Raw genomic sequence first — 25,798 nt, 5'->3', positions numbered from 1 at the left:
AATGATTAAAATAGAAAAAAAAAAATCATTGACTTTAGAATGAATGAATATAAGTTAAAAATAGTAATATATGATTTTTTAAAAAGAGAAAAAAATCTTTGAAAGTATGAAAATACACTGGGTAGTAGTGACACATGCCTTTAATCCCAGTGGTCAGGAGGCAGAGGCAGGCAGATCTTTGTGAGTTTAATAACTTCAGAAACATCAAAGACCTAACAGATTACTATAGGAAAACACCAATTTAAATTACACGGAAACACTACATGTTTTAATGGCTACATCAAAAGACCTATCCTTTAGAAATCAAGGAGCTGGCCATAGGTGCATGCATGTAATCCTAGATATGCCAAACTACTGTGGCTGAGATTCATAGAAAGATCAACAGGAAATAAAAGTCAGAATGTAATGAAAAATTAAAAGACTCTCTAAACAAAGAAAAATTAAGGGAAGGAAAACTAAAATATCAAAAAAAAAAAAAAAAAAAAAGATGTTTAAAACCAGGAGCATTAACATTACTACTTCACTATCAGCTTTATTGTTTCCTCTCATTTTTTATTAGATAAAAATATTTACATTTGAGATGTTATCCCTTTGCATCCCCCCTTCCCCTCCATTTGTCTTCACAAAGATGCACTTCCTCCTAATCACCCTCTCCACCTCAGTGCCTTGGCATTCCTCTACACTGGGAAAACATGCCCTCTCTGGAACAAAAGCCTCTTCTCACATTGATGCCAGACACTGCGGTCTTCACCTACATATGCAACTGGTCACTATCAGTTCTTAAATAGTATTTGATGGTCAAAGAAAAAAAATATAAAAACTAGTATGATAACAATAAGGATTACTAGACTTTAGTTAAAATTAAAAGGCAAAATAGAATCTTAGTAAGGTGAATATAAAATATGACTCAACTATTCTACATACCTTCAAATACAACAATATAGAACATTAGAAAATAGCTTTTCAACAACCAAAAATGGCTATGTTAATATGTGATAAAGTAGTTTTCAGAATTAAAAAATAAAATAGAGCAATAGCAACCTTAAACATGTATGTGCCAATCAACAGCTCAAAATACCAGAAGCAGGAGCTGCAGAGAAAGCTCAGCAGTTAAAATCATTTAGTACACTAAAACCCAAACAGTGGCTCACAACCTTCTAGTTTCAGGATATCAGATGCACTCCACTAGCCTTTTCAGGCACCAGGAAGGCCTATGATACACATATATACATGAAAGAAAATTCTCACAACATAAAAAAGAAATCTTGAAAAAAAAAAAAACACTAGAATCAAAAGCTGACAGTAGAATAGAGAAAAATGCATAATTACAGCTGAGAATTTTTAACTCCTTCATATCACCATATGATAGGATTATCAAATGGGAAATTAGAAGAAAAAAAAAGGAATTGAGACCACCCCCAACATAATCTCATTTACATTCTTACACTATTAGCCAACAATAGAAAATTTTCAAAAGCCTGTGGAATACATACTATGACAGCCGATTCTTGAATCATAAATGAAACTTTTTTTTAAAAACCAAGTGGAGAAAATCTGAACTATGTTTTCCAATTATTCCTATATAGAATCAATCAAGAAATCAACAGAATACATTTGTATGCTAAGCAACACAGTTCTAAATATGTCACTGATCAAAGAAGTCACAAAGGAAATTCAACATACCAAACTGAATGAAAATGAAAACGTAACATACACATACTTATGTTAAAAGAGGCTAGATTTCCGTTAATAATTTAAGTTACTACCTCTAACTACAAAAAGGAACAAAATAAATATAAACCAAGCAAAAAAAAAGCACTAAGTTAAAGATACAAAAAAAAAAAAAAAGATTAAGAATGAATGACATACACAAAAATGTATCCCTAAGCACACACACATAACTGAACCACTGAGGTAGGTAATAAGAAACAAGCAAATTTGCAATTTTAAACAATCTAACAATTAGTAAAACTAAATTATTAATATGTATTAATCACACTAGTACAATATTATTAACAAACAAACTGGTATCTATAGAACACTGCCATCAAGCAACTGCAGAGGCATATTCTTTTGAAATGCATGTTTAACACCTATAAAAATCTAGCTTGAGTTTTCATGAAAATTAATAAATTCTAACTGATTCACAGGGTAAACTAACACAGCTATAATGAAAAGTGCTGGAATGTATAATAAAATGGGATGAACAAAAGCCCACAGGATACATTTAAAAACCATCTTTAAAGAGATATCAATAGGCATTGCAGACCTAGGTTTCATGTTGTTAGGAGAAAAAAAAAAAAAAAAAAAAAAAACACCAAAAAGAAAAGGAGAACTGAAAAAAACAAAGTTAAGAAAATAATGATAAGGGCTGGAGTGATGGCTCAGTGGTTTAGAGCACCGACTGCTCTTCCAGAGGTCCTGAGTTCAATTCCCAGCATCCACATGGCGACTCATAACCATCAGTCATGGGAATCTGATGCCCTCTTCTGGTGTGTCTGAAGACAGCTATAATGTACTCACATAGAATAAATAAATAGTGGGAAAAAAAAAAGAATACTGAAAATAAACATGTAATAGAAGAGAATCAATAAAGCCAAAAGTTAGGTTTTCCCTACAGGAAAAAAAAACAGAGAAGTACCTAGAAGCAAGACTTTCTACAAAGTAAACTAAAGTGCAAGAATATTGACGAGTAGAAGAAACATCATTTCATCTTCTGAACATTAAATGTATTATGAAAAACTACTCTGAACTCTTTTGTTAAAAGATTCAAGACTTATATAAAATGTGCTTCAGAAGTAATAAAAGTCAGAACAGTACTATAACTAACAATTAAGCAGCAATGGAATGATAACCCCTGCCAGCACATACATCTCAGATAAGTAACTTATGTCTAGATTGAGAGATGCTCAGCAGTTAAAAGCATGTATTATTCTTACTAAAAAGCACGTTAGATCCCAGGATCTACACAGCAGCTCACAAACATCTGCAACACCAATTCCAAGAGATCCAATAGCCTCTTCTGACTTGTGCAGGAACTGCACCTATACATACATAAAGGCAAACACCCATACAAACAAAATAAAACTTTAAAAAGTAAAGCATTACTTTAAAACTACTTGCGCCCTTGATAGATTCTCTCTGAAATCGTACAGTTCTCAACAGATTTCATGAAATCACTGTTTCCTCAGAAACAGAACTTGACGACAACAATGAAGAAAAAAGCCGCCATTTATTCTGACTTAAACACAGATAAAAATGCTACTAAGAAAAGTGTTGATTAAACTAGTGATCTAGACAAAGAATTCCAATATACTGCAACCTACTTGAGTTTAATCAAGGGATACAAATATGGCATAACATACAAAAATTAAAGAAAAATTAAAAAAAGAGAATGGATAAAAATTTCTTTCTCAAGTATGTATCAGCATTGCCAAAAGTTAACATCTATTCAATGAAAAGCAAACTAGAAAATATCCTCAATAAAACTTATCTACTAAAAGTTACAGTGAGTATTATATTCATTATTTTTTAAACTGGGTAGTCCTTGCAAGTGCTATAAAGAAAAAGGTGTATAAACCGTTGGAAAATATAATAAAATTGTAATTGTTGGCATATAAAGATTGTACAAATTAAAATAAAAATGTATTAAATTTTTTTAAATGCCCATATATACTATGTGGTATAGTATATATCAGACCATTTTCATCATGTTAAGAAATGTGACTATTGCCAGGCATGGTTGTACATGCCTTTAGTCTTAGAGGTGGTACTTCTCTGGGAGTTCGAGGCCAGTCTGATCTACAAAGCAAGTCCAGGACAGCCAGGGCTCTGTTACAAAGAGACCCTGTCTTGAAAGGCTAGAATTGATTAGATAGATTAGATAGATAGACAGACAGACAGACAGACAGACAGACAGATGTGGCTGCTTCTTCTTCGAGAAAACACCAAATGGCAGATGACACCCATACAGTCACAGAGCCAAGAGGACGAGGTGGTGATCAAAGCCGTGGGGCTCATGGAGGTAAAGCTAGCTGGGTCACCTGGTTAAGGACATGAAGATCAAGTCTTTGGAGGAGATCTACCTGTTCTCCCTGCCCATTAAGGAGTCTGAGATTATCGACTTTTTCCTGGGTGCATCTCTAAAGGATGAGGTTCTGAAAACCATGTCAGTGCAGAGAAGCCAACTAGGGCTGGCCAGCGGACCTGGTTCAAGGCTTTCGTCGCTATTGGGAACTACAATGGTCACGTTGGTCTTGGTGTTAAGTGCTCCAAGGAGGTTGTCACAGCCATCCGAGGGGCCATCATCCTGGCCAAGCTTTCCATCGTACCTGTGCAGAGACTACTGGGGGAACAAGACTGGCAAGCCCCACACTGCCCCATGCAAGGTGACAGGTGCCTGTGGCTCTGTGCTGGTGTCTCACCTCTGCCCCAGAGGCACTGGCATCATCTCTGCTCCTGTGCCCAAAAAGCTACACTTCAACCAGAGGCTGCTCTGCCATCCTGGGCTACTAACTTTGCCAAGACCATCTTTGATGCCATCTCCAAGACCTACAGTTACCTGATCCCTGACGTCTGGAAAGAAACTGTGTTCACCAAGTTTCCTTATCAGGAATTCACTGATCAACGTATGAAAAACCTCACCAGAGTCTCTGTTCAACGGTCCCAGGCTCCAGCTGTGGCTACCACATAAGGGTTTTTATAAAAGACAACAAATAAATGAACTAAGTCTCTCAATTGTGACTATCAAAAATATATTAAAAAATCAATTCTACAAATCAGCAATAATCATTAAAATACCAAGCTTTACTCTTAAGATTAAAAATATCAAAAAGTCAAGATTGAAAAATACATATAAAACTGACATATAGAAAACCTAAAATTCAAAACTGAAATTCCAGAAAGCCCATATTAATGAACTAAGAAAATACAGTGTTGTAGTTGTCAATTTGTCAATTCTTCTAAAGTATTGTATCAATTCAATTTATTCTCAAACAATATCTATTGTAGGATGTTTTGTGCACTGTGTAGTCAGAGCTGATTTGTGAACCCAGAGATCTGGTTGCAGTCCAGTATCATCATCATCATCCATCATCATCCATCATCATCATCCATCATCCATCATCATCATCCATCATCATCATCCATCATCCATCATCATCATCATCATCCATCATCATCATCATCATCATCCATCATCATCATCATCATCCATCATCATCATCATCATCATCCATCATCATCATCCATCATCATCATCATCATCATCCATCATCATCATCATCATCATCATCCATCATCATCATCCATCATCATCATTATCATCATCATCCATCATCCATCATCCATCATCATCATCATCATCATCCATCATCCTCATCATCATCCATCATCATCCATCATCATCCATCATCATCATCCATCATCATCATCCATCATCCATCATCATCATCATCATCCATCATCATCATCCATCATCATCATCATCATCATCCATCATCATCATCCATCATCCATCATCATCATCCATCATCATCATCCATCATCATCATCCATCATCATCATCATCATCATCCATCATCATCATCCATCATCATCATCATCCATCATCATCATCATCATCATCAATCATCATCATCCATCATCCATCATCATCATCATCCATCATCATCATCATCATCCCATCATCATCATCCATCATCATCATCCATCATCCATCATCATCATCATCATCATCATCATCCATCATCCTCATCATCATCCATCATCATCCATCATCATCATCCATCATCATCATCCATCATCCATCATCATCATCATCATCCATCATCATCATCCATCATCATCATCATCATCCATCATCATCATCCATCATCATCATCCATCATCCATCATCATCATCATCATCATCATCATCATCATCCATCATCATCATCATCATCATCCATCATCATCATCATCCATCATCATCATCCATCATCATCATCCATCATCCATCATCCACCATCATCATCATCATCCATCATCATCATCATCATCATCATCATCATCATCATCATCATCATCATTATCATCATCATCATCATCATCATCATCATCATCATCATCAAGAAAGGTGTCAGATTCCCTGGGACTATATTTGAGGCAGGTTGTAGGCTTCCATGTAAGTACGGAAATTAAACCTGGGTCCTCTGGAAAAATCAACCAGCACTTTTAATAGCTAAGTCACTTCTCCAGTACCTACCATAGCATTGTGAAAAGGACACTTATATTTAAAATAGATTAAGAAATGAAAAACAAACCACACATATAGTGAAATAATCAGATCAAGGGAGAAGTACTATCTTTGATCAAGACTTTTTACACTACTATCATCATACCATCATCCATGCTTACAGGCACATTTTTCCTGCTGGAGTTATCTACCATCTCTGGTTCTTAAAACTGTTCCACTCCTTTTTTCTGCATAGATCCAAGAGCCTCAAGGGGAGAGATTTGATAAAGATACCCTTTTAGGACTGAGTGCTCCAATGTCTTGAACTCTGCACAATGTCTGTTTGCAATTGATGCCTGCTGGAAAAGGAATACCCATTTTTTCTAATGGAGTGTGACTGAGTGTATCAACCTCATTCCTAAGCAGACATGCCCAGAAGTAGCTGCTGCCAACACAAAAAGGAATGCTTTTGTTTGTTTGCTTGGTTGCTTGCTTTTTTGTTTCTGTTTTTGATAAACATAAAGCCACGAATGAAATGGGTGGGTAGGATTTGGGAAGAGTAGAGCAAGAAGAAAGAATATGATCCAAATATAGTGTATGAAAAACTCTTATGAAAGTTTCCTTTTGTTTACATATATTTCAGGGTAAGCTTCAAATGTAACTGAGGATGAATTTAGGCTCGGATCCTTCATTGTATACCCAAGTGCTGAGATTACAGTGTATGTTGCTACCACACCCAGATTATGTGGTACTAGGGATCCAACACAGAGCTCTCTGGATGCTAGGCAGTCTCTACTGAGGAACATCAGTTGCTCCACACTTGGTTTCTGATGCAGCATTAAAAATCAGCAACAAAAGAGTAGAATTATCAATAAATGGTTCAGAGTAAAAATAAAAACATACACATATAGGAATATCATGTACCTTTACTCCAACCCAGCATATGGGAGACAGAAGAAACAGTGAATCTATGTGAGTTTGTGGCCATCCAAGGCTATAGTAAATCTCAGTCAAATAAATAAATAAGTGGGGTTTTTAATTTTTTTAAAAGACTAGGTGTGTAGACAAGAAAGATGCCTCAGTGGGTAAAAAGTGTATACTCTACAAGTATGAGGGTCTAAACTCAAACCCCCAGTACCACATAAACAGGTTACATCTGTATACACTAGTGTTAGGGGCAAAAACAGGCATGTCTCAAGAGACTGCCGGCCAGTCAGCAAAGCTGAAAAAAGCTAATTCTGGTTCAATGATTGACTCTCTCTAGGTAATTAATATGGGGGAGAGTAATTAAAACAACTCAACATGTGTTCATACACACAGGCATTTATACCCACACATTCAGATTCATGGACCCCACATACACAAAAACAACACACACAACCAAAATATGTATACTTTTAGAAGAACGTTACTCAAAAAAAAAAAAATGTAATTTAGAATTAATCTACACACTTATACCCACATTTCGAATGTTTAAGCTAATAAAAAGTTACAATATTGAAAATTTTTTAAAAATTATTGTATACAGAATAGCCTTTTCTTTGTATACTCAATATTTTCTTTAGATTTCAAATGTTACTGTCTTTCCTGGTTTCCCTTCTAGAAACTCCCTATCCCATCCCCCATTCTCCTGCTTCTATGAGGGTGTTCCCCCACCCACACACCCCCTCCCATCTCCCTGCCCTGGCATTCCCCTGCACTGGGGCATCAAGCCTTCACAGGACTAAGGGCTCCTCCTCCCATTAGTGCCCGACAAGGCCATCCTCTGCTCCATATGCAGCTGGAGCCATGGGTCCCTTCATGTGTACTCTTTGGATAGTGGTTTAGTCCTCTAGTATGGACCCCATTCTCAGTCCAATGGTTAGCTGTGAGCATCCACTTCTGTATTTGTGAGTCTCTGGCAGAGCCTCTCAGGAGACAGCTGTATCAGGCTCCTGTCAGCCTGCACACTTCTTGGCATCTGCAATATTGTCTGGGTTTGGTGGCTGTAATATGGGCTGGATCCCCAGGTGGGGACAGTCTCTGGATGGCCTTTCCTTCAGTCTCTGCTCTACACTTTGTCTCCATATTTCCTCCTGTGAATATTTTGCTCCCCCTTCTAAGAAGGATTGAAGCATCCACACTTTGTTCTTTTTTCTTCTTGAGCTTCATGTGGTCTGTGAATTGAATCTTGGGTATTCCAAACTTTTGGGTTAATATCCACTGACCAGTGAGTACATACATGTTCTTTTTTCATTGGGTTCCATCACTCAGGATAATCTGTCCATATTTAGATAAGCTATGCTAAGGTATGATGCAGGTTAAGTGTTTTAAATACTCTCTTCATTTAGTCTAGGGCATTTAAGTAGAACACAATCCCATTATAAATCAAGGTTTGTCTATAGTTCAACTCACTGTACATTTGTGGAAAGTTTGCTAGCAGCCTTTAAGAATACAAGAGTTACAGAACACTACAACGGTTATAGTTCATATACAAATTTGTTTTACATAAGGCAGAAGAATATTTGTTAACTTATAGTTGGAAAATTAGATCTGACAGAAAGCCAATTTTATAATAAAATATTGTTTATCTCATTTAATTTACTGAATGATAAAAGTAAAAAACAACAACAACAACAAAAAAAAAAAACAAAAAAACAAAAAATGCCAGAATTGTTTTATGAGTAAACTTTTACATAAAACTACCAAATTCAGGTAACCATTTATCTTTATGATTAAGACAATCTTGAGTTCATTACTGTGGAATTACTAGCCATTTTTATCTCAAAGTTTATATTACAAAATGTAAAGATCCTGAGAATAAAGAGATGATAGGTAAGAGCACTTGCACTTGCTATTCTTTCAAAAGATCTGAGTTTGGTTCCTAGCACTTAAGACAGTTTACAACCACCTACAACCCCAGCTCCAGAGAATCTGACACCTTTTCCTGGCCTCCTCTACAACTCTACATATGTGGCATATATGAATGATCTTGTATCTTTACCTCCAACACTCAGAGGCAAAGACAAGTAAATACCTTGTGAGTTTGAAGCCAGACAGGTCTATATTATAATATATAGACCACTTCAGGGCTACACAGTAAGACTCTGTCTCAGAAATAGCAATAGTAATAGTAAGTAGTAGTACTACTAGCAGGAGTAGTTGTAGTAGTCAGAGTTGTAGAAAATATAAAAATTCCTATACAATAGAATAACTAAAACTCTTGTTACATTGCTTCATAAACAGAAAGTACTCAAACATGGGGGAAAAAGGAATTTTATAAATTTCTTAATTTCTGCCTATTTCATTAATTACTATGTAAGCTAGAAATTCCAAACCTATAGGCAGCTATAAAAGTAATGTGTGGTACATCAGCTACTGATAGCATCTGTAGAGTTCAATGCTTTGTCATTTAGAGTTACCTGCAAGATTGTCAAGCATGAAGTTCAGTAGCTTTCGGGTTCCATCTGGGTCCTGGTATAAGCTCATAATATCCTGTGATAAAGGATTGCCTTAAACAGAAAACAAAAATAAAACATGACAATTGCAATTTCAGAGTATACATTATAGAACAACATACTAATTTCCTAAACTGAATTTTACTGGTTTATCTGTGACACTCATCATAAAAAATTATATAAATATAAAGAAAATACTTTAAGACAGTCATAAATAGTAACTTTAAAAGAGTTATTTGCAGATTTCAGTGTATAATCCTAAAATCTGCTTGTCCTAAAAAATACATACATGCATATTCATAAACATATATGTAGTAGTGTACATTACTTTAAAAAATAGACTGCTAACCAAAATATAACACTTCTATTTAAGAAGGAACGAGTGATTTCATATAAAAAAAGGTCTCAGGCCAGATGACTGAGAATAAAGTTGCTTGCCGCCAAACCTGATGACCTGAGTTTTATTGCCAGGAATCACAGATTCCTGAGAACCAACAACTATATTTCTGTCCTGTGACTAAAACATGTGCCCACCTCCCACACAAATAGATAAATGTAAAATAAAAACAAATTGTTTTACAGAGAGAAGTCTCCTTGAAATATTTGTGTTAACATTATACACAAGGAAAATGCAAATTTTTTTAAGTGAGAAAAAAATTTGTTGTCAAGATAACAGCAAAATGTGAAAACTTTGTTATGACAATGCTCAAAAATATCTTAAGTATTAAGAAAAAAGGTATGTCAAATAAAGAAGGTACCTATAAAGATTGTTATAGGTACATTTAATGAATGAAAAAAATAGATTGATGTAAACATGCCAATTATCTAGCATTCAGATCCAGAAAAGCAAAACTCAAAGGTCTAGACATTCGAGTTTCCCAGTTGTTAAGAAAACAAATGAGGTAGGTAGTAGATTAGACATACTGAAAACTCAGTAAACGGGGGGAAAACAATTCAGGAAAATTGCACAAAAAGCATAAATAGATCTCAAAGCGCTGAATATTGAATAGGAAAAAACACAAAATTTAAAACAAGAGTTCATACATTAGAGCTCTAGAAAAAAAGTGATTAGAAATTTGATTTCTACTCCAAAATGTAAAAGAACTTGAAGTTGCTACTCTTATCCTTATAACCAAAAACAGGTAATCCAAACTACTGATGAGTATGCCTTCCACAAGTCCTACCATTAAGAAAAAACATTTTCTCCAAATCTTAATTTTATCAAGATACAGAGAAAAAAAATATTCTACACACAGACCTCTCTAGTTTTCAGTAAAACAGTTGGAAAAATATTCAAATTGGGGTCCCTTAAACCTTGGTATCATCAGATATACCACTTTTCCCTTCGTAGTTATAACTACATCAACAGTGTACCTTCACAATAACAGATTACTGCTGAAAGTCTTTGGCCTCAGACATTGCTTAATAAGTCTTTAGGCAAACACACACACACACATACACACACAACCTGAAGAGACAAGGGTAGGCTATTTTAAGCAGTTCTAGCTTCTGATATAACAAAGAATGTAATAAGCAAACTTGGCCCTATACCAATAGATGGGGGTTGGTCAATCTATAAATAGAAAAATTATAAAGTATTGAAAACCAGTTTAAAAAATTTGCCTAAAAGGAGGATCACTTGATCAGAGCAGGAGATAAAAGATCAGCAAAAGAGCCCAGGAAGGGCATATACCCAAAAGATGTACCACCATCCCAGAGCACTTGCTCAACTATGTTGGTGGCAGCTTTATTCATAACAGGCAGAAACTGGATACAACCTAAATGTTCCTCTGTAGGATGATGTCATTATGCAGCTAAGTGGGTCCAGCCTATCACTGGATAAGAAGGAAGAATAGGTGGGGAAAAGTTTAGGAAGGAGAGGAAGCGAAGACAATTAAGAGAGCTGGAGGAAGAAGTACAGGGGAAGGAGATAGAAGCCAACATGGTGGTGGATGTAAATATTCTCTACACATAATTATAGATTGTTATGAGTATTTTGGTGTGTTCATTAATTGGATGAAAAGAAAAGCGCAGTGGTGGGATGCACAAAGCCTGCCTTGAAACTGGTATGTGTGTGTGTGTGTGCCAGGCATGTTAACAACCTGCCAAGGGAAAGTGAAAACAGCACACTGGGACTATCGGGACTACCCGGGTCAGAAGCAGCCAGGACAGTTGGTTGGAGCAAACCGCCTGGGTCAAAGGAAGCGAGTACTTGAAAGAAGCATAGAGCCGCTGAGAGAGATCACATGGCTCTTCAATGCTGGCACTATCACAGGATAAGAGGTTACCACAGCTTTTATTTACCACAACATCCTTCGACCGAAGAATGGATTAAAAAAAAAAAATGTGGTTCAATCACACAATGTAATACTACTCAGCTGTTAAAAACCAGGACATTATGAATTTTGTAGGCAAATAGATGAACCTAGAAAATACTTTCCTGAATGTGGTGACCCAAACCCAAAAGAATATGCATGGTATGTACTCACTTTTAAGTGGATATTAACCATAAAATACAGGATACCCACACAGCACTCTACAGACCCAAAGAAAGTTAAATGAGGAGGAGGGCCCAAGGGAAGATGGTTGAATCTTTCTCAGAAGAGAAAATAAAATATGTATCATTTATATCACAGGTGGATAGAGAGAAGAAAATAGGTAGGAAGGAGGCTGTAGGAAGGAACAGGGTGTTATGTGAGAGTCATATATAGGGAGAGCAGGGGAGAGAAAAGGGAACTTGGCAGGGGTGGGGTGGGCATGAGGGGAATCTCTAAGGCATGCAAGAAACCTGGGAGGTGGGGAGGCCCCAGGGTGAGTATGGGTTGACTCTAGCTGAGCCTCCTAGCAGTGAGGAATATCATCCTGAAGTAGCCACTTCCTGAAGCCAAGCAAGACTCTGGGAGGAGGGATAAGGACAACAACCCACCCACAAAACTTTTGACCCAAAATGTGTCCTGCCTCTAAGATGTGCAGAAACAAAGAACAGAAACTGAGGAAATGACCAACTAATGACTGCCCCAAACTGAGACTCATCCCATGGGTAAGAACCAATCCCTGACATTATTATTGATACTCTGTTATGTTTACAGACAGGAGCCTACAATAACTCTACTGAGAGGCTCCACCCAGCAGCCAATAGAAAGAGATTCAGACACCCACAGCCAAACATTAGCTGGAACTTGGGGAGTCTCACGAAAGAGTTGAAGGAAAAATTGAGGAACCCAAAGATGGCAGTGACTCCATAGGAAGACCAACAGAGTCAACTAACCTGACCCTTGGAAGCTCCCAGAGACTAAATCACCACCCAAAGAGCAAGTAGGGTCTGAACCTAGGCACCCTGCACATATGTAGCAGAAGAGCAGCTTGGTCTTCATGGGGGTCCTCCAACAACAGGAGCAGGGACTGTCCCTGAATCCATTGCCTGCCTGTGAATCCTGCTTCCTTGGTTGCACTGCCTTGCCTGGCCTCAGTGGGAAAGGACGCACCTAGTCCTTCAGTGACTTGATGCACAGGGTTTGAAGGGTGTGATGGATACCTAGAGGGGGCACTCCCCCTTCTCAAAGGAGAAAGGAAAAGCAAAATGAGAGGATGATTTGCATGAGTGAGTACTAGGAGGGGACTGATATTTTGATGTCAAGTAAATAAATAGATTTAATAAGACCCAAAGAGAGAGCACCTAGGGCATATGGGGGAGAGACCATGAAAGAGAAAGATTAAATAAGAACAAAGTAAAATGATCTACATATCTATGAAAAGTCTGTAATCAAACCCTTAACTTTGTATACTAACTTTAAAAAAATGTAATGAGAACACACAATATATACAAAGAAGTTTACAAAAGGGTATCACTTAACAAAATACATTGTAGTACAAACTGGACCATGAAAATGACAGGGACCTTAAATCAAAGGATCAAACACATCAGAAGACAAACAAGAATGGAGGCATCCTTCAAAAGCTAAAAACAAAAACAGTGTATTTCTAAGATGTGATACAAAATATATTGGAGACTTCAAATCTTATTCTCACTTAACAGAAAATTTACTCCCATGAAAAAATTATGCATATAGCACTAGTCAAAACCAGAAAAACAAACAAAACAGAAAAACCTGGTTAAAGTAGAAATCAATGGCAAATTGCTTTGAGAAATGGATAAATTTATTTTTTGATTTGTTTTTCATTTTCTTCACTTTACATCCTGCTCACTGCCCCCCTCCTCCTGGTAATGCCCTCCAACAATCCTTCCTCTTTCCCTCTCCTCTGAGAGTACTCCCCCACCCTGCACATCAAGTCTCTGCAGGGCTAGGTGTATCCTCTCCCACTGAGGTTAGGCAAGCAGCCCAGCTAGAAGAACATATATCACATATGAGCAATAGCTTTTGGGATAGCCCAGCTCCAATTGTTCAATACCCATGATCAAACTACACATCTGCTACATAGCAGGGAGGTCTAGATCCAGCCAGTGCATGCTTTTTGGTTGGTAGTTCAGTCTCTGAGACCCCAAGGGCCTAGGTTAGTTGACTTTGTTGGTCTTCTTGTAGAATCCTCCCCAACACTACTCTTGCCTAAAGAGTCCCCAAGCTCCATCCACTTTTTGGCTGTGGGTCTCTGCTGCTGGATGAAACCTCTCAGAGAATAGCCATATGAAGCATTCATTCAAGAAAAAAAAAAAAAATTTTTTTTAAGTACTCAAAAGTGGCACAGTAAAGGCCCTTCAAATAAACCTGCAACTCCATAAAAGCAACAACAAAACTAATAAAAGTGGTTCTACTATCAACTTAGATCAGTAACATGGTTACATCTGTGTTGAAAATTCAGGAGAGTGGCTGATTAAAACATAACTGTAGAGACAGAATGTTACAAAATTGACAGAATTATCCTATACTATCTTTATTGCCCTTTCATAGTTATTTATTACCAATCCCTGTATTAGACCTAACATGATTGCAACTATTAAGCAAAACTTTTAGGATATACTATTTTAAGTAAGCTATCAGCTTCCACTAGCCCTAAGGCTAGGAATAAAGTAACATCTAAAAATCTATGAAGAGCATTCCCACTTATCTAATATTCCTCTACTGATAAATTAGGTAAATGCATTGATTTATGGTTTCCTTTTGCTCTATAGCTATAGAAGTTCATTTGATCTCCTGTACCATCAAACATGTTCCTGGCAATCTGAACACTTGGCTCAAAATCACAATTATTTCATTCCATCTGAATACAAGAGTAAAAACTATTTATATACTCCATTATGGTATTTTATCTGTAAGAGATGACATATGTAATGGTGGTTCCTGCCCTAAGATTACAATGGAACTAAAAACTTTTCATCCCATGCAACCTTATGGCCTTTGTAACCCTGAAGCATAATGTATTATTATTTGTGGTAATGTAAGTGTTAAACAAGGCAGTGCTGCCCACTGTGTAAGATTATAAAATATACCATTATGTAGGGTACATAATATTTAATGACAATAAAACTGTTACTTATTCATGCATTACAGTGTTCTAAAACATAATATTCCCACATTTAAAAATGTATTGTAAATTCTATGCCAGGTTACATCATAGCAATTTTTCACCATCTCATATTTACCATATGGACTGGATGAAATCAAGACATGAGATAGGGTTCCTAGCTTTACAATCTAGGCTTATATAAATATATTCTATTCTCTAATAGTCACACAAAGATAAAGCTCCTAAAAGCATATTTCTAAGACTATGGTCCTGTCTTTAAGCAACACATCATTCTATGTAAGACCTTGAATTTTTTACCAAATGACTGCAACACCAAAAGAGGATTCACTTAAGGAAAAAGACAAATTTGATTAAGGAAAAAGATTTCTGAAGTTTTTACTTGTAATCCACACTATCAAGAACAGCCCAGGTAGAATTCTTTCTGTTTCACCTCATAAAGGCTAGTTGTGGTCTGCATGGTGCTTGTCTGGCTGCTGTCTGCAGCTGAAGGATCTCTTTCCCACACTCCCCACATGCTTGAGTAAGAGGTAATAGAGTGCAGAAAACCACTACTGTCAAGTTTTAACTATGTGGATGTAAGGAAAGATAGTAAGAGGTAGAACAAACAAGCTGAACAAATAAAAACCTTAAGAATTTGGTGTCAATAAGGGCTTGACCATCTAAGTGCAAAAGAAAGAGTAAAACACAGCTCAAGTTTCCCCTCTGACCTTGAAACTATGCCCAGAGAGAAAACAAAGATAACATAAGTTATAAAGTTCCTGTTAAGTGAAAGTATGTTCCAAACAGAATCACAAAGCAAAGAGGAAAGATTTATCATTCCGGGCATTTAAAGACAATCTCAAACAAATCATTAGACTAGTACCCTGAGTAAAGATCTCAGTGACTACAATACAGTATGACTTCTGAAAATCACTAAAGCAAGAAGAAGAACAGCAATACTAACGCATAAACAGAGCTAGGTAAAATTTAATTTCTCAATTGTTACCTTTACTTAAAAGTACAAATGAAAACCTTCAAAGATTATATGTATATTAAAAAAAACACTATGAGAAAAACAGTAAGGGAGGAGTTAATGAATTTACAAAGTGGGGGGGGAACTTCCCATCAGTTACTTATAACACCAACACAAGGTCACAGGATCTTCAGTGTACTCTGTGGCTGATTTTGGTGTAGTAAATACGCTTTCCAATTATAACAGACTTATTAGGATGTAATTCCATCACAAAGAGACCTAGCTGCATATGTAATGAGCTTCTAAACATTATCTGAAACTTTTTAAAATTCCAGGCATAATTAATTCCTGAATTTAGAAAGCTGAGATAGAATGATCATAAGCCAAACAATAAGAAAATGTCTCAAAAACAAAGATCAAAGGATAGCTTCAACCTTTTTAACCACATAAAAAACAGATATATCAAAAACAAACAAAAACAATCTATAGAAAGAAGCCAAAGAAAATGAGAGATAGAAAACAATGAACAGTAAAACTCTGTAGAATGGCTCAACAACAAATCTTAAACAGCTAGGAACAAAAGAAAGGAGCAAAGGGTGCATATATATGAGATTATAAGTCTTTTTTAAAAAAATCAAGTAATGATGAAAGGCATCTCAGATAGGTATCACAAAGGATATTAACATGACACAAGTCCCAGAAGAACAGAAGAAAAAAGTTAGAGTTAGTGGCCAAAACCACTAATATGTTCGAAATATGATGATGAAAACCACTATTAGTATACATATTCATCGACCTTACCAAATTCCAAGGAGGCAAAATGCAAAATTTAAACAACTAAATAAATTCTAAAAAAAAAAAAAAATGAGAAATCCGATATAAAAATAATTTTCAAGAGGCGGGAAAAGTAAAGTATCATGGACACATCCTCAATTAGCTTATTAGCTGAACTGCATATAAAAAAATGGCCTTACCATACAAAGAGACTAAAAGTGAGCTTCAGCTCTCCACTCCTGCACAGGGCACCACATGCAGACTGTTGGATCCACAGTCACTTGAGGACTTCAGTTCTACATACTCCATAAGCATTCCTTTTAACTTACTTCCTACTGTTTAATCTGCACTCTTGTATTTACAGTCATGATGGTTTGCTTGATTGCTCAGTTAAATCTCGGGACTGCTTTTTGTGTTTCTCTACCCAGTTCACTATAAACCACTGTTTATTACACTCTTCAGCCACATCTTAAATACTCCTTATTCCTACAACTTTTCTTCTCTCTCTCCTCCTTAGTCTTTGTACTTTGATAGCTTTAACAATCTTTAAAATCTGTGAACCCTAACAGTAAAACCAACCCCCCAGCTACTTTACCCACCTCAATTTTGTTTTCTTTTAAGATTAATATTTAATCCTTATTCTTACTCTCCAAATTCTTATTTTTTTATCTAAAATGTGAGAATTCTCACCCTCAGTTGTTTATCCTCCCACAGTTACTAAATTCAAATGAAGCTATTGCTAGTAACTGACTAGTATAACACCTATAGCATCAAGCAGCTGTGGTTGCATTAGCAGGTACTATCCTATCCAGAAAATAATAGAGTTTATACCAGGTACCTGAACTCCTAGACTGAGGAACTGAGGTCTTCCCTACACACACTACTACTTCCAAGGACCCTAATACTTAAAATACTTCAACTGAATGAATGAAAACTTATAATAAGTAAATAAAATCAAACAAAGTAATACCAGCTACATAATAAAAAGGAACATAACTCTTCAAAGTCACTGAGCCTACAGTCATGACAACTAGTGATAATAAGTTGAGATGAAATCCCAGAGAACTAAATGTGTTAAATCAAAGAACTAAATTACTGACTGAACATACAAACAGCTGAATGAAGCAGAGCAAACCAGATACAAAAGAATTTGACACAGATTTTTAAAAAACAAACAAAAACCCCAAAATGATGTATACTAAAAGGCATACTAAGTCAAGTAAAAAGCTCTTAGAAGGTCTCAACCAGTAGCACAGATCAAAGAGACACAGTATCTGGGCATGAAAAAAGGTAAAACTAGAACAAATAAGACCAAGACAAAGCTTTAACAGTAAGAAAGTTACAATGGAAATAAGGCATAAATAAAATTCTGAAAGGACTAAATTTATTATGGTAGGGACAGGATAAGAGAAAGAGAGCCCAATTCATTCTAAAGGCATGAAAACATGTCTTAAATAATTCTAAGAGAATTTCTCCAGGCGTAGGAAGAGAGCTTGAGGCTGAGGTTGGGGTTATGGAATGAACAAGGACAAATAGAAAACACACCAGTGGGAAGTCTAAGGTACATGCTGACACTCTAAACAAACCAAACTTACAGATAATGAACATAGCAAAGTCTGAAAGGCAGAGAAAACACTATTAAAATAAATCATGATGGAAATTTTCCCACACTTAGGCAAAAGAGTTGCTAATTCAAACACAGAAGATATTCAAGATACCAAACAGGAAAAGGGGAGGGAGAAACAAAGATAGAAACAAAGAGAACCTCCCTTGATCATGTGATAACTTAAAGACTAAACAAAGAAAATAAAGTTTGAAAATAGTTAAAAAAAAAAAAAAAATCCAAATCATATACAGGCCCATCAGAATAAAACCAGGTTATTTAACTGAAAATTTAAAAGCCAAGCAACCTGTATAGATGTACTTCAAGTTCTAAAAGACAACTGCCAACCCAGACAGACGACATACTAATAAAACTGTAAGTCAGCATTGAAGAAAAAGTGAAGCTTCATGTAATAAAAGGGCTAAAAATGTATGACTATTAAGCTATCCAGAAAAAAACTTGAAGGAATCCTTTGGACTGAAGAAAAAAAACAAAATTATCCGTAAGGCCACAGGACATAAATAATACTAGAATAATAGTTAAACAAGACAGGAAGAAGGGTAAAAACCAAAATCAACAAAGTAACAGGAATCAATACATACCTTTTAAGATTAACTGTGATTATTAATGGTCTCTGAAACTGCTAGAAAAAAAAGTAGGGAGTACATGTCAAGATATAGGTATCGGTAAGAACTTCATGAATAGGACTCCAATCTCTCAAGAATAATCAATAAACCTGAGCTCATAAAATTAAATGTAAAAAATCGTCTGTACAGCAAAAGAAACTCTCAATCAAGTGAAGAGCCTAAGAATGAGAAAAGTCTTTGCCAGCTATATATCCAACACAGGATTAGTGTTTAGATAAAGAACTCAAGTAGCAAGCATCAAGAAAACAAAACAATTTTAAAAATGGATCATAGAACTAAGCAAAGATCTTAAAGGAAAAAAAATACAAATGGCTAATAACATTTTTGTAAGTGTTCAACACCATCAGACAACAGGAAAATGTAAATTTAAACTACTTCAAAATACCATGTCACCCCAGTCAGAATGGCTATGATTAATAAAACAAATGGCAAAAAATGCTGACAAGACTGTGGGAAAAGAGGAATTCTTATTAGTGGTGGGAATGTAAACTAGTGTAGCCACTACAGAAACCAGTGAATGGTTTCTCAAAACCTGAAAAAAAGATACACCACTCCTGGGCATACATACCCAAAGGACTCCATATACACCTACAGAAATACATCCACATCCATACTCATTGTTGCTCTATTCACAACAGTTACCTGTAATAGTAAATGTCTATGAACCAATGAATGGATAATGAAAATGTGAAACATATACACAATGACATTATTCAGCTGTAAGAACAGATGCAGATTATAGAATTTGCAGGGAAATGGACAGTAAGTGGGACAACACAGACCCAGCAAGAAAACCACATCACATCTTACTTCTCATATATGGATCTTAGGTGTGTATTTTTAGAGCTGTATATCTAAACTGGGGTCTCTCTAGTGGTCAGGAAGCTAGAAAGTGCACATGAGAGATAAAAAGGGAAGAAACCTTAAGAGCTTAACGAATGGAATACTCGTGATAAGGTTTAAATGGGGATAGGGAAGGAATGCTGAGAGGTGGATTGAACAAACTAAGGTTAGATGGGAAGTCCTTTGGGAAACCTACTACTTTGTAAGCTAATTAAAAGATATAATTAAAAAAAAAAAAAGTAAGTTTGAACATAGGTACTCTGCTTGGATGAACAGAAAGAAGATCTGGATTATTAAAATAAAATCTCAGTGGCAGTCATAGGACTCCCTACAAGTTAATGGTCAAAGAACCCAAAGGCCCCAAAGCAACACAATCTTCTGCCATTGTTCTTAGTTGCCAAAGATAACTAGATGGTAAGAACCTACTGCTAAACTCATAGAATACTTTGTTTGCAGAACAAAGAGAAATCAAGCTGGAACTGGCCGGAAAATATTCTCCCTGGTGCCTGGTATTCAGAGCACTGGATGGTGCCACTGGAGGAGAAAATGTCATTAATTGTATTACTCAACAGAGTACGCAGAATGCTATAATACCTACATGCCAGGAAAGATGTGCCCACTGGTACAATAGAAGCATGAAGATTATGGGGGTAACCAACTGCTTTCTGATTGGATCAGAAGTCTGCTCTACAGGAGGAATTTCATGCCAGGCACAGTAAATCTTAGTCAAATGTCACCTATGTTCTGTCAACCTACCTTAAAACTTTCTGTTTGTACCCATACATTAGTGCTGCTCATACCATTGGACAGAAACACTCTCCATGCTGCGGCCAAAAATTTATTATACAGAAACTCATAACTGGTCAAAGGGCTGAGAAAAAGTGATTGTTGAGTGCTCAGCCTTAAATGGGACATAGGTATTAATCCTCTGACCCCCAAGGCTCAGAAAGGTAGAACTGGAAGCAGAAAGAATGTAACAGCTGGAAGACAAGAAGAAGGAGTGCTATGAAATGCTGTCACCTAAATATGACATCGTGGTTGCACTTGTGAACTCAATCTAACTGTTGCTGCTTACATAAGGGCTACACAGATCAAGTCAGCATTCCAAAAAGAGGCCACTAATTGGAACCCAGTGGATGCCCCCTCCCCAAAGAAAGGGGCAGTACATGAATATAGGACGAGGATACACTGGGTGTCAGGAAGAGACAGAGAGGAGAGCTGAGGGCAAATATAATCAATTATATACATGTATAAAATTGTTGAAGAATAAATACTATTTTTAAATGAAAGTATCAGGGGTAAGAACTGATATTTCATGGAAATAGAATCCAGGAGTGCCTGACTGAATTTATATCAAAATTGAAAAAAAAAAAAATAAGAAAATGAGATCATTATATAAAGAAGATAGAGAATATGAAACAATTATAAAATATACATATATCAAACCATGTTCACTATGAATAGAACCACCAGAGAGAAAACAGAAACAGAGTTGAAGAATGCCATAGACCAAATGCACCTAATACACATCAGAGGGTGAAGGTCGTGGCAACTTGGAGTTTCCCAAAGACAAGCTAGACCCACGTGATATTGATTCATGTTAAATAGCTAGGAACGTTAAGGATTTTATAGGTCTAGTATCTCATATGAAGGGCAGTTTGTATCTTTGTCTATTTGATGCAATCTTGTTGTGTAGAGAGTTTGTGGATTGAGAGTTGAATATATAAACCTGTATGAAAAGCTATCGGGCTGTAGAGTTGTATTTACGTGGAGAAACACCCAGAACCGAGGCAGAAAACAGGTGGTAGAAAACGGCCAGGGAAGGGAGTTGCACAGACAAGTTAGGCCGTGTTGGCTCAGACCGAGTGCCAGAGGTGCGCTTGGCTCTGTATCAGGGTCAGGACTGAGAAGTGAGACCTCAGGGCCAGTAAAGAGATGAACTGCTTGTTATTTTTTTAATATTTACTGCAACACACATTCTGCTCATCCGCACAAAGAACATTCACCAAGGATAGCCCATAACATATTAGGCCACAAAACGTACTAGGCAACAAAGTTGAAAAATACAAAACTGGGGTTGAAGAGATGGCTCAGTGGTTAGGAGCACTGACTACTCTCCCAGAGGTCCTGAGTTCAATTCCCAGCAACCTCATGGTGGCTCAAAACCATCTGTAATGGGATCTGATGCCCTCTTATGGTGTGTCTGAAGACAGCTACAGTGTAGTCATATAAAGTAAATAAGTTTTAAAAGAGACAAAATTATATATTTTATCTAACTATATTAATTTTTTAAAAGTACTAAAATTATGAATATATAAAAATTAATATGTCCCCAAAACCTTCTAGCTTCAAGAACTAATGTGAAATTTACACATTTCTTGAAATAAAATGAAAATATAACATTACCAAGTAGTATTAAGTACTTATACCAAAAAAGTAAAAACATTTTACATAAGCAACCTATTGATGACCCAGAAACGAGCTCAAACTTAGTAGGTTGAAAGAGTAAAGATGAGATTTAAAATAAAATTTAAAAAATAAAGATCCACAAAACACTTTCAATATATAAAAAGAGTAAGTTTTATGTGTACTAAAGAAATAGAAGATCTCAGTAAATGAAAAGATATGAAAAAGTGGTATTCTAACCAATACCACAGAGACAATAATGGATCACTAGGAACTATTATAAGCTATATATGCAACAAAAGCAAACAAAATCTTCATGAAAAAAACTGAACACATGTAACTTGTGCATAATAAGCTGAGGACAAGCAACAAAACTGACTCAGAATGAGACTAGATCACTATCTTTTACCAATCAGAAAAGCAATTCAAAAGAATTATATAAAACGATGATCGTTTGAGAAAATATAGGGTAATTGCTTTGGAATAATAATATATACAAAGACTTTTGTATAAAATCACAAATACAAAAAAACCCAGAATTACATCTTTATGAAAGTGGTCAATAAAGAGGAAACCTACAAAATAAGATTTGCAAACTATTAATCCAATAAGGAATTATTATCTAGGCAAAATTATCACTTGAGCCAAGGTATTTGAAGCAAACCTGCTAACATCAACAGATACTATCTCAAAAGAAAAAAGAAAAAAAGGAAAAAAAATTCCAATTATAGATACAACATGTAACAAAAGGAAAGAAATAAGATATGACCTTAAGTGTTTATATTTTAAAATAATAAAGTCTAAATGTGAATAATATAACATGATAAAAGAAAAACTTTAAAACTGCTTAAAATGATAGGTAATACAGGTACAAACAGAATAGATTCAAAATACATCAAGATTATAGTCACTTTTAACAAATACTCTTTCTCTTTTTATTCAATACACAAGTAAAAGGAAAAATTAAAAAAGCTGGATATCTTAGCACCCTGGTAATTAACCAACTGCAATGGACAAGGTAGGAGAATTTAAAACTCAAGTTCAGTTTGGTCCCATTTTGTAATGCTAGAACAGCCTAACAAAACTGAATTACTATTAGAAATCCTCAATCATGATGCTGGAGAGATGGCTCAGCTGTTACGGGCATATACTGTTCCTGCAGAGGACCCATGTTCAGTTCCTAGTACCTAACATGGGCCAGAACCAGTGATTCTAGATGCAGAGGCTTCAGTGCCTCCTCTGGCCTCCATGGGCACTACATTCACAAGCACAAACACACATAGTCACATGAAAATACACATAATTAAAACTTTTAAAATTCCCAATAATTATCTTATTACTATAAACATATTGAGAAAGTATTTTCCAAAAGATTATACACAAGTAATAATAGTTTTACCAAACTACTCTACCAAACTTTCAAGGAATAAATTCACTCAATTATATTACAATTTATATGAAAAATACAAAATTTGCCCAATGTTTTGTTGTTGTTGTTGTTTTTCCTTTGTGTTGTTTGGTTTGTTATAGTTGTTGTTACTGTTTTGCTGAAACACAATCTCACTATATAGCCCTGGCTGGCCTACAAATTACTATGTCGCAGAACCAGGCTGGCTTGGAACTCACTGAGATAAATCAGCCTGCTTCTGCCTTGAAAATACTGAGAAATTAAGTACATAAAACACCATACCTTTAAGTAATAATAGTGAACTGAACAAGTTCAACTTTAGTCTCAAAAATTAACTACAACAACAACAAAAAATCCTTAAAAGATGTTTTTGGGAGCTAAGTCCTATGCTTTTTTAGTGCACTGCCCTTGTTAGACCTTTATCTAATTGTTTCTACTAGAAAGTTCCTTTAAATGTTTATGTGCACAACTAAATAGATCAAGGCAACCACAGTGTAACTACCAGGTAACTATTTCCCAAGGAAAACACAGCTAGTTTTATGAAGCTTGCTACAGTATTTGCTACTTACTTGAAACATAGTAAGCCCTTGCAAAGACTAACAATTACTCAATTGCACTACTTCAGCCACTATGCATGAAAATAGGCAATCAAAAAAGTAGCTCTTTAGTAGCATAAACTCTACTTGAACTCAGAGATGTGCCTCCCTTTGCTTCTAGTGCTGGAATTAAGAGGCTTATGCCAGCTCTCTTCACAGTGCCATTAAAATACCTCACATTTTTCTTTCATTATACGTAAAATACTACAGTGTATCTTAAAAATGACCTAAAAAAATCATTTCAAATTTTATGTTCCTGTGTGTATAAAGCTGTCACTTGTTAAGGACATTTCATTCTATCAACTACTTAAGAAAAAAAAATTAAAGGCAGGAAAGGCTCTAGCATTCTTTTCTAAATTTCCTTGCTCTTCTATATGTAATCAGATAAACAGAAAATGGAAATGAATGAAAACTAAGCAGATCCTCAAAAAAGATAAAACCGAGTACAGGTTGAACATTCCTACTAAAAATGAGAATTCAGAAATACAGCTAGATATGGTGACACATACCTATAATCTTTGCACTTGAGAGTTTGAGATATAAACCCTAGCTACATTTAAAAAAATAAAGAAATCCATACTGTTACTGTCAGGCTATGTGTATAGTGCAAAAACCATAAATTAATTATACCCTCAAAAAACCCTTGTTATACATATATAAATACTGAAAACTCAAAAGAGAAAAAAACTCATTATTTAATTTAAGTTTACCACAGAACGAATTGAAGTTTAATAAGCAAGAACAAGGCTAAGTTACAGTTGGTGAAAAATAGCTAACAATTACAAGTTAGATACCTGAGATGCTTTTAAACTTCGTAATTCAAATTATTTATGTAGTTAGTACATAACTGAGTGTTGTTTTTCTTTTATCTAGTCTGACAATCTTGATCATTTGGTCAACGAGAATTGAATGAGTTTGTGTTAGCAGAAAAAAAAAAAAGTAACTACAATGAAGAGCAACCAAAGATTAATTACTTTAGTTTTCTGTTGTTTTTGATGTTGTTGAAGATCAAATCCAGATCCTTGTACATGTTAGGCAAGCACTTCCCCACTGAGTTAAATGCTAAGTCCTAAAACCACTTAGTTTTAATACCTAGTATTATAGACTGTAATAAAGGACAGTAAAATTTACAAATAATCAGAATACTCCATTCCACTGGTTATATTACAGACATCTTTGGGGATGTGAGGGTAACATACAAAGTCATATAAATATTAACATTTGTTATTTCAGAAATGTTGCTTGGCTCAAAGATTAAATATTCTAGGTTCAATATTAAATTGCTAATTTATCATCAATGGGTCTCAATAAATCAGAATGTAGAAAATGGCTATTCTACAATTAGAATTATTCTTATTAAAAAGAATTACTAGATAAATTATATAAATGTATACATAAATAATAATTATTCTTATTAAAGACAATTAAAAATAG

At 35.6% G+C, this 25,798-nt stretch overlaps 1 protein-coding gene across 1 annotated transcript in view; it reads right to left on the bottom strand.

Annotated features, from left to right (window-relative positions):
- Positions 1–25,798, bottom strand: part of CNOT6L (CCR4-NOT transcription complex subunit 6 like) — a 78,062-nt gene that overhangs the window by 20,873 nt on the left and 31,391 nt on the right. Inside the window, exon 5 of the mRNA XM_080925069.1 lies at positions 9,616–9,705. Within this exon, the coding sequence (XP_080781195.1) occupies positions 9,616–9,705 (90 nt within the window). The remainder of the gene's footprint in view (positions 1–9,615; positions 9,706–25,798) is intronic.

This window comes from Micromys minutus (genome assembly GCF_963924665.1).
Source record: "Micromys minutus genome assembly, chromosome: 11".
Taxonomy (NCBI): domain Eukaryota; kingdom Metazoa; phylum Chordata; class Mammalia; order Rodentia; family Muridae; genus Micromys; species Micromys minutus.
The sequence above is the reverse complement of the archived record's forward strand: the minus strand, read 5'-3'. Positions and strand labels throughout refer to the sequence as shown.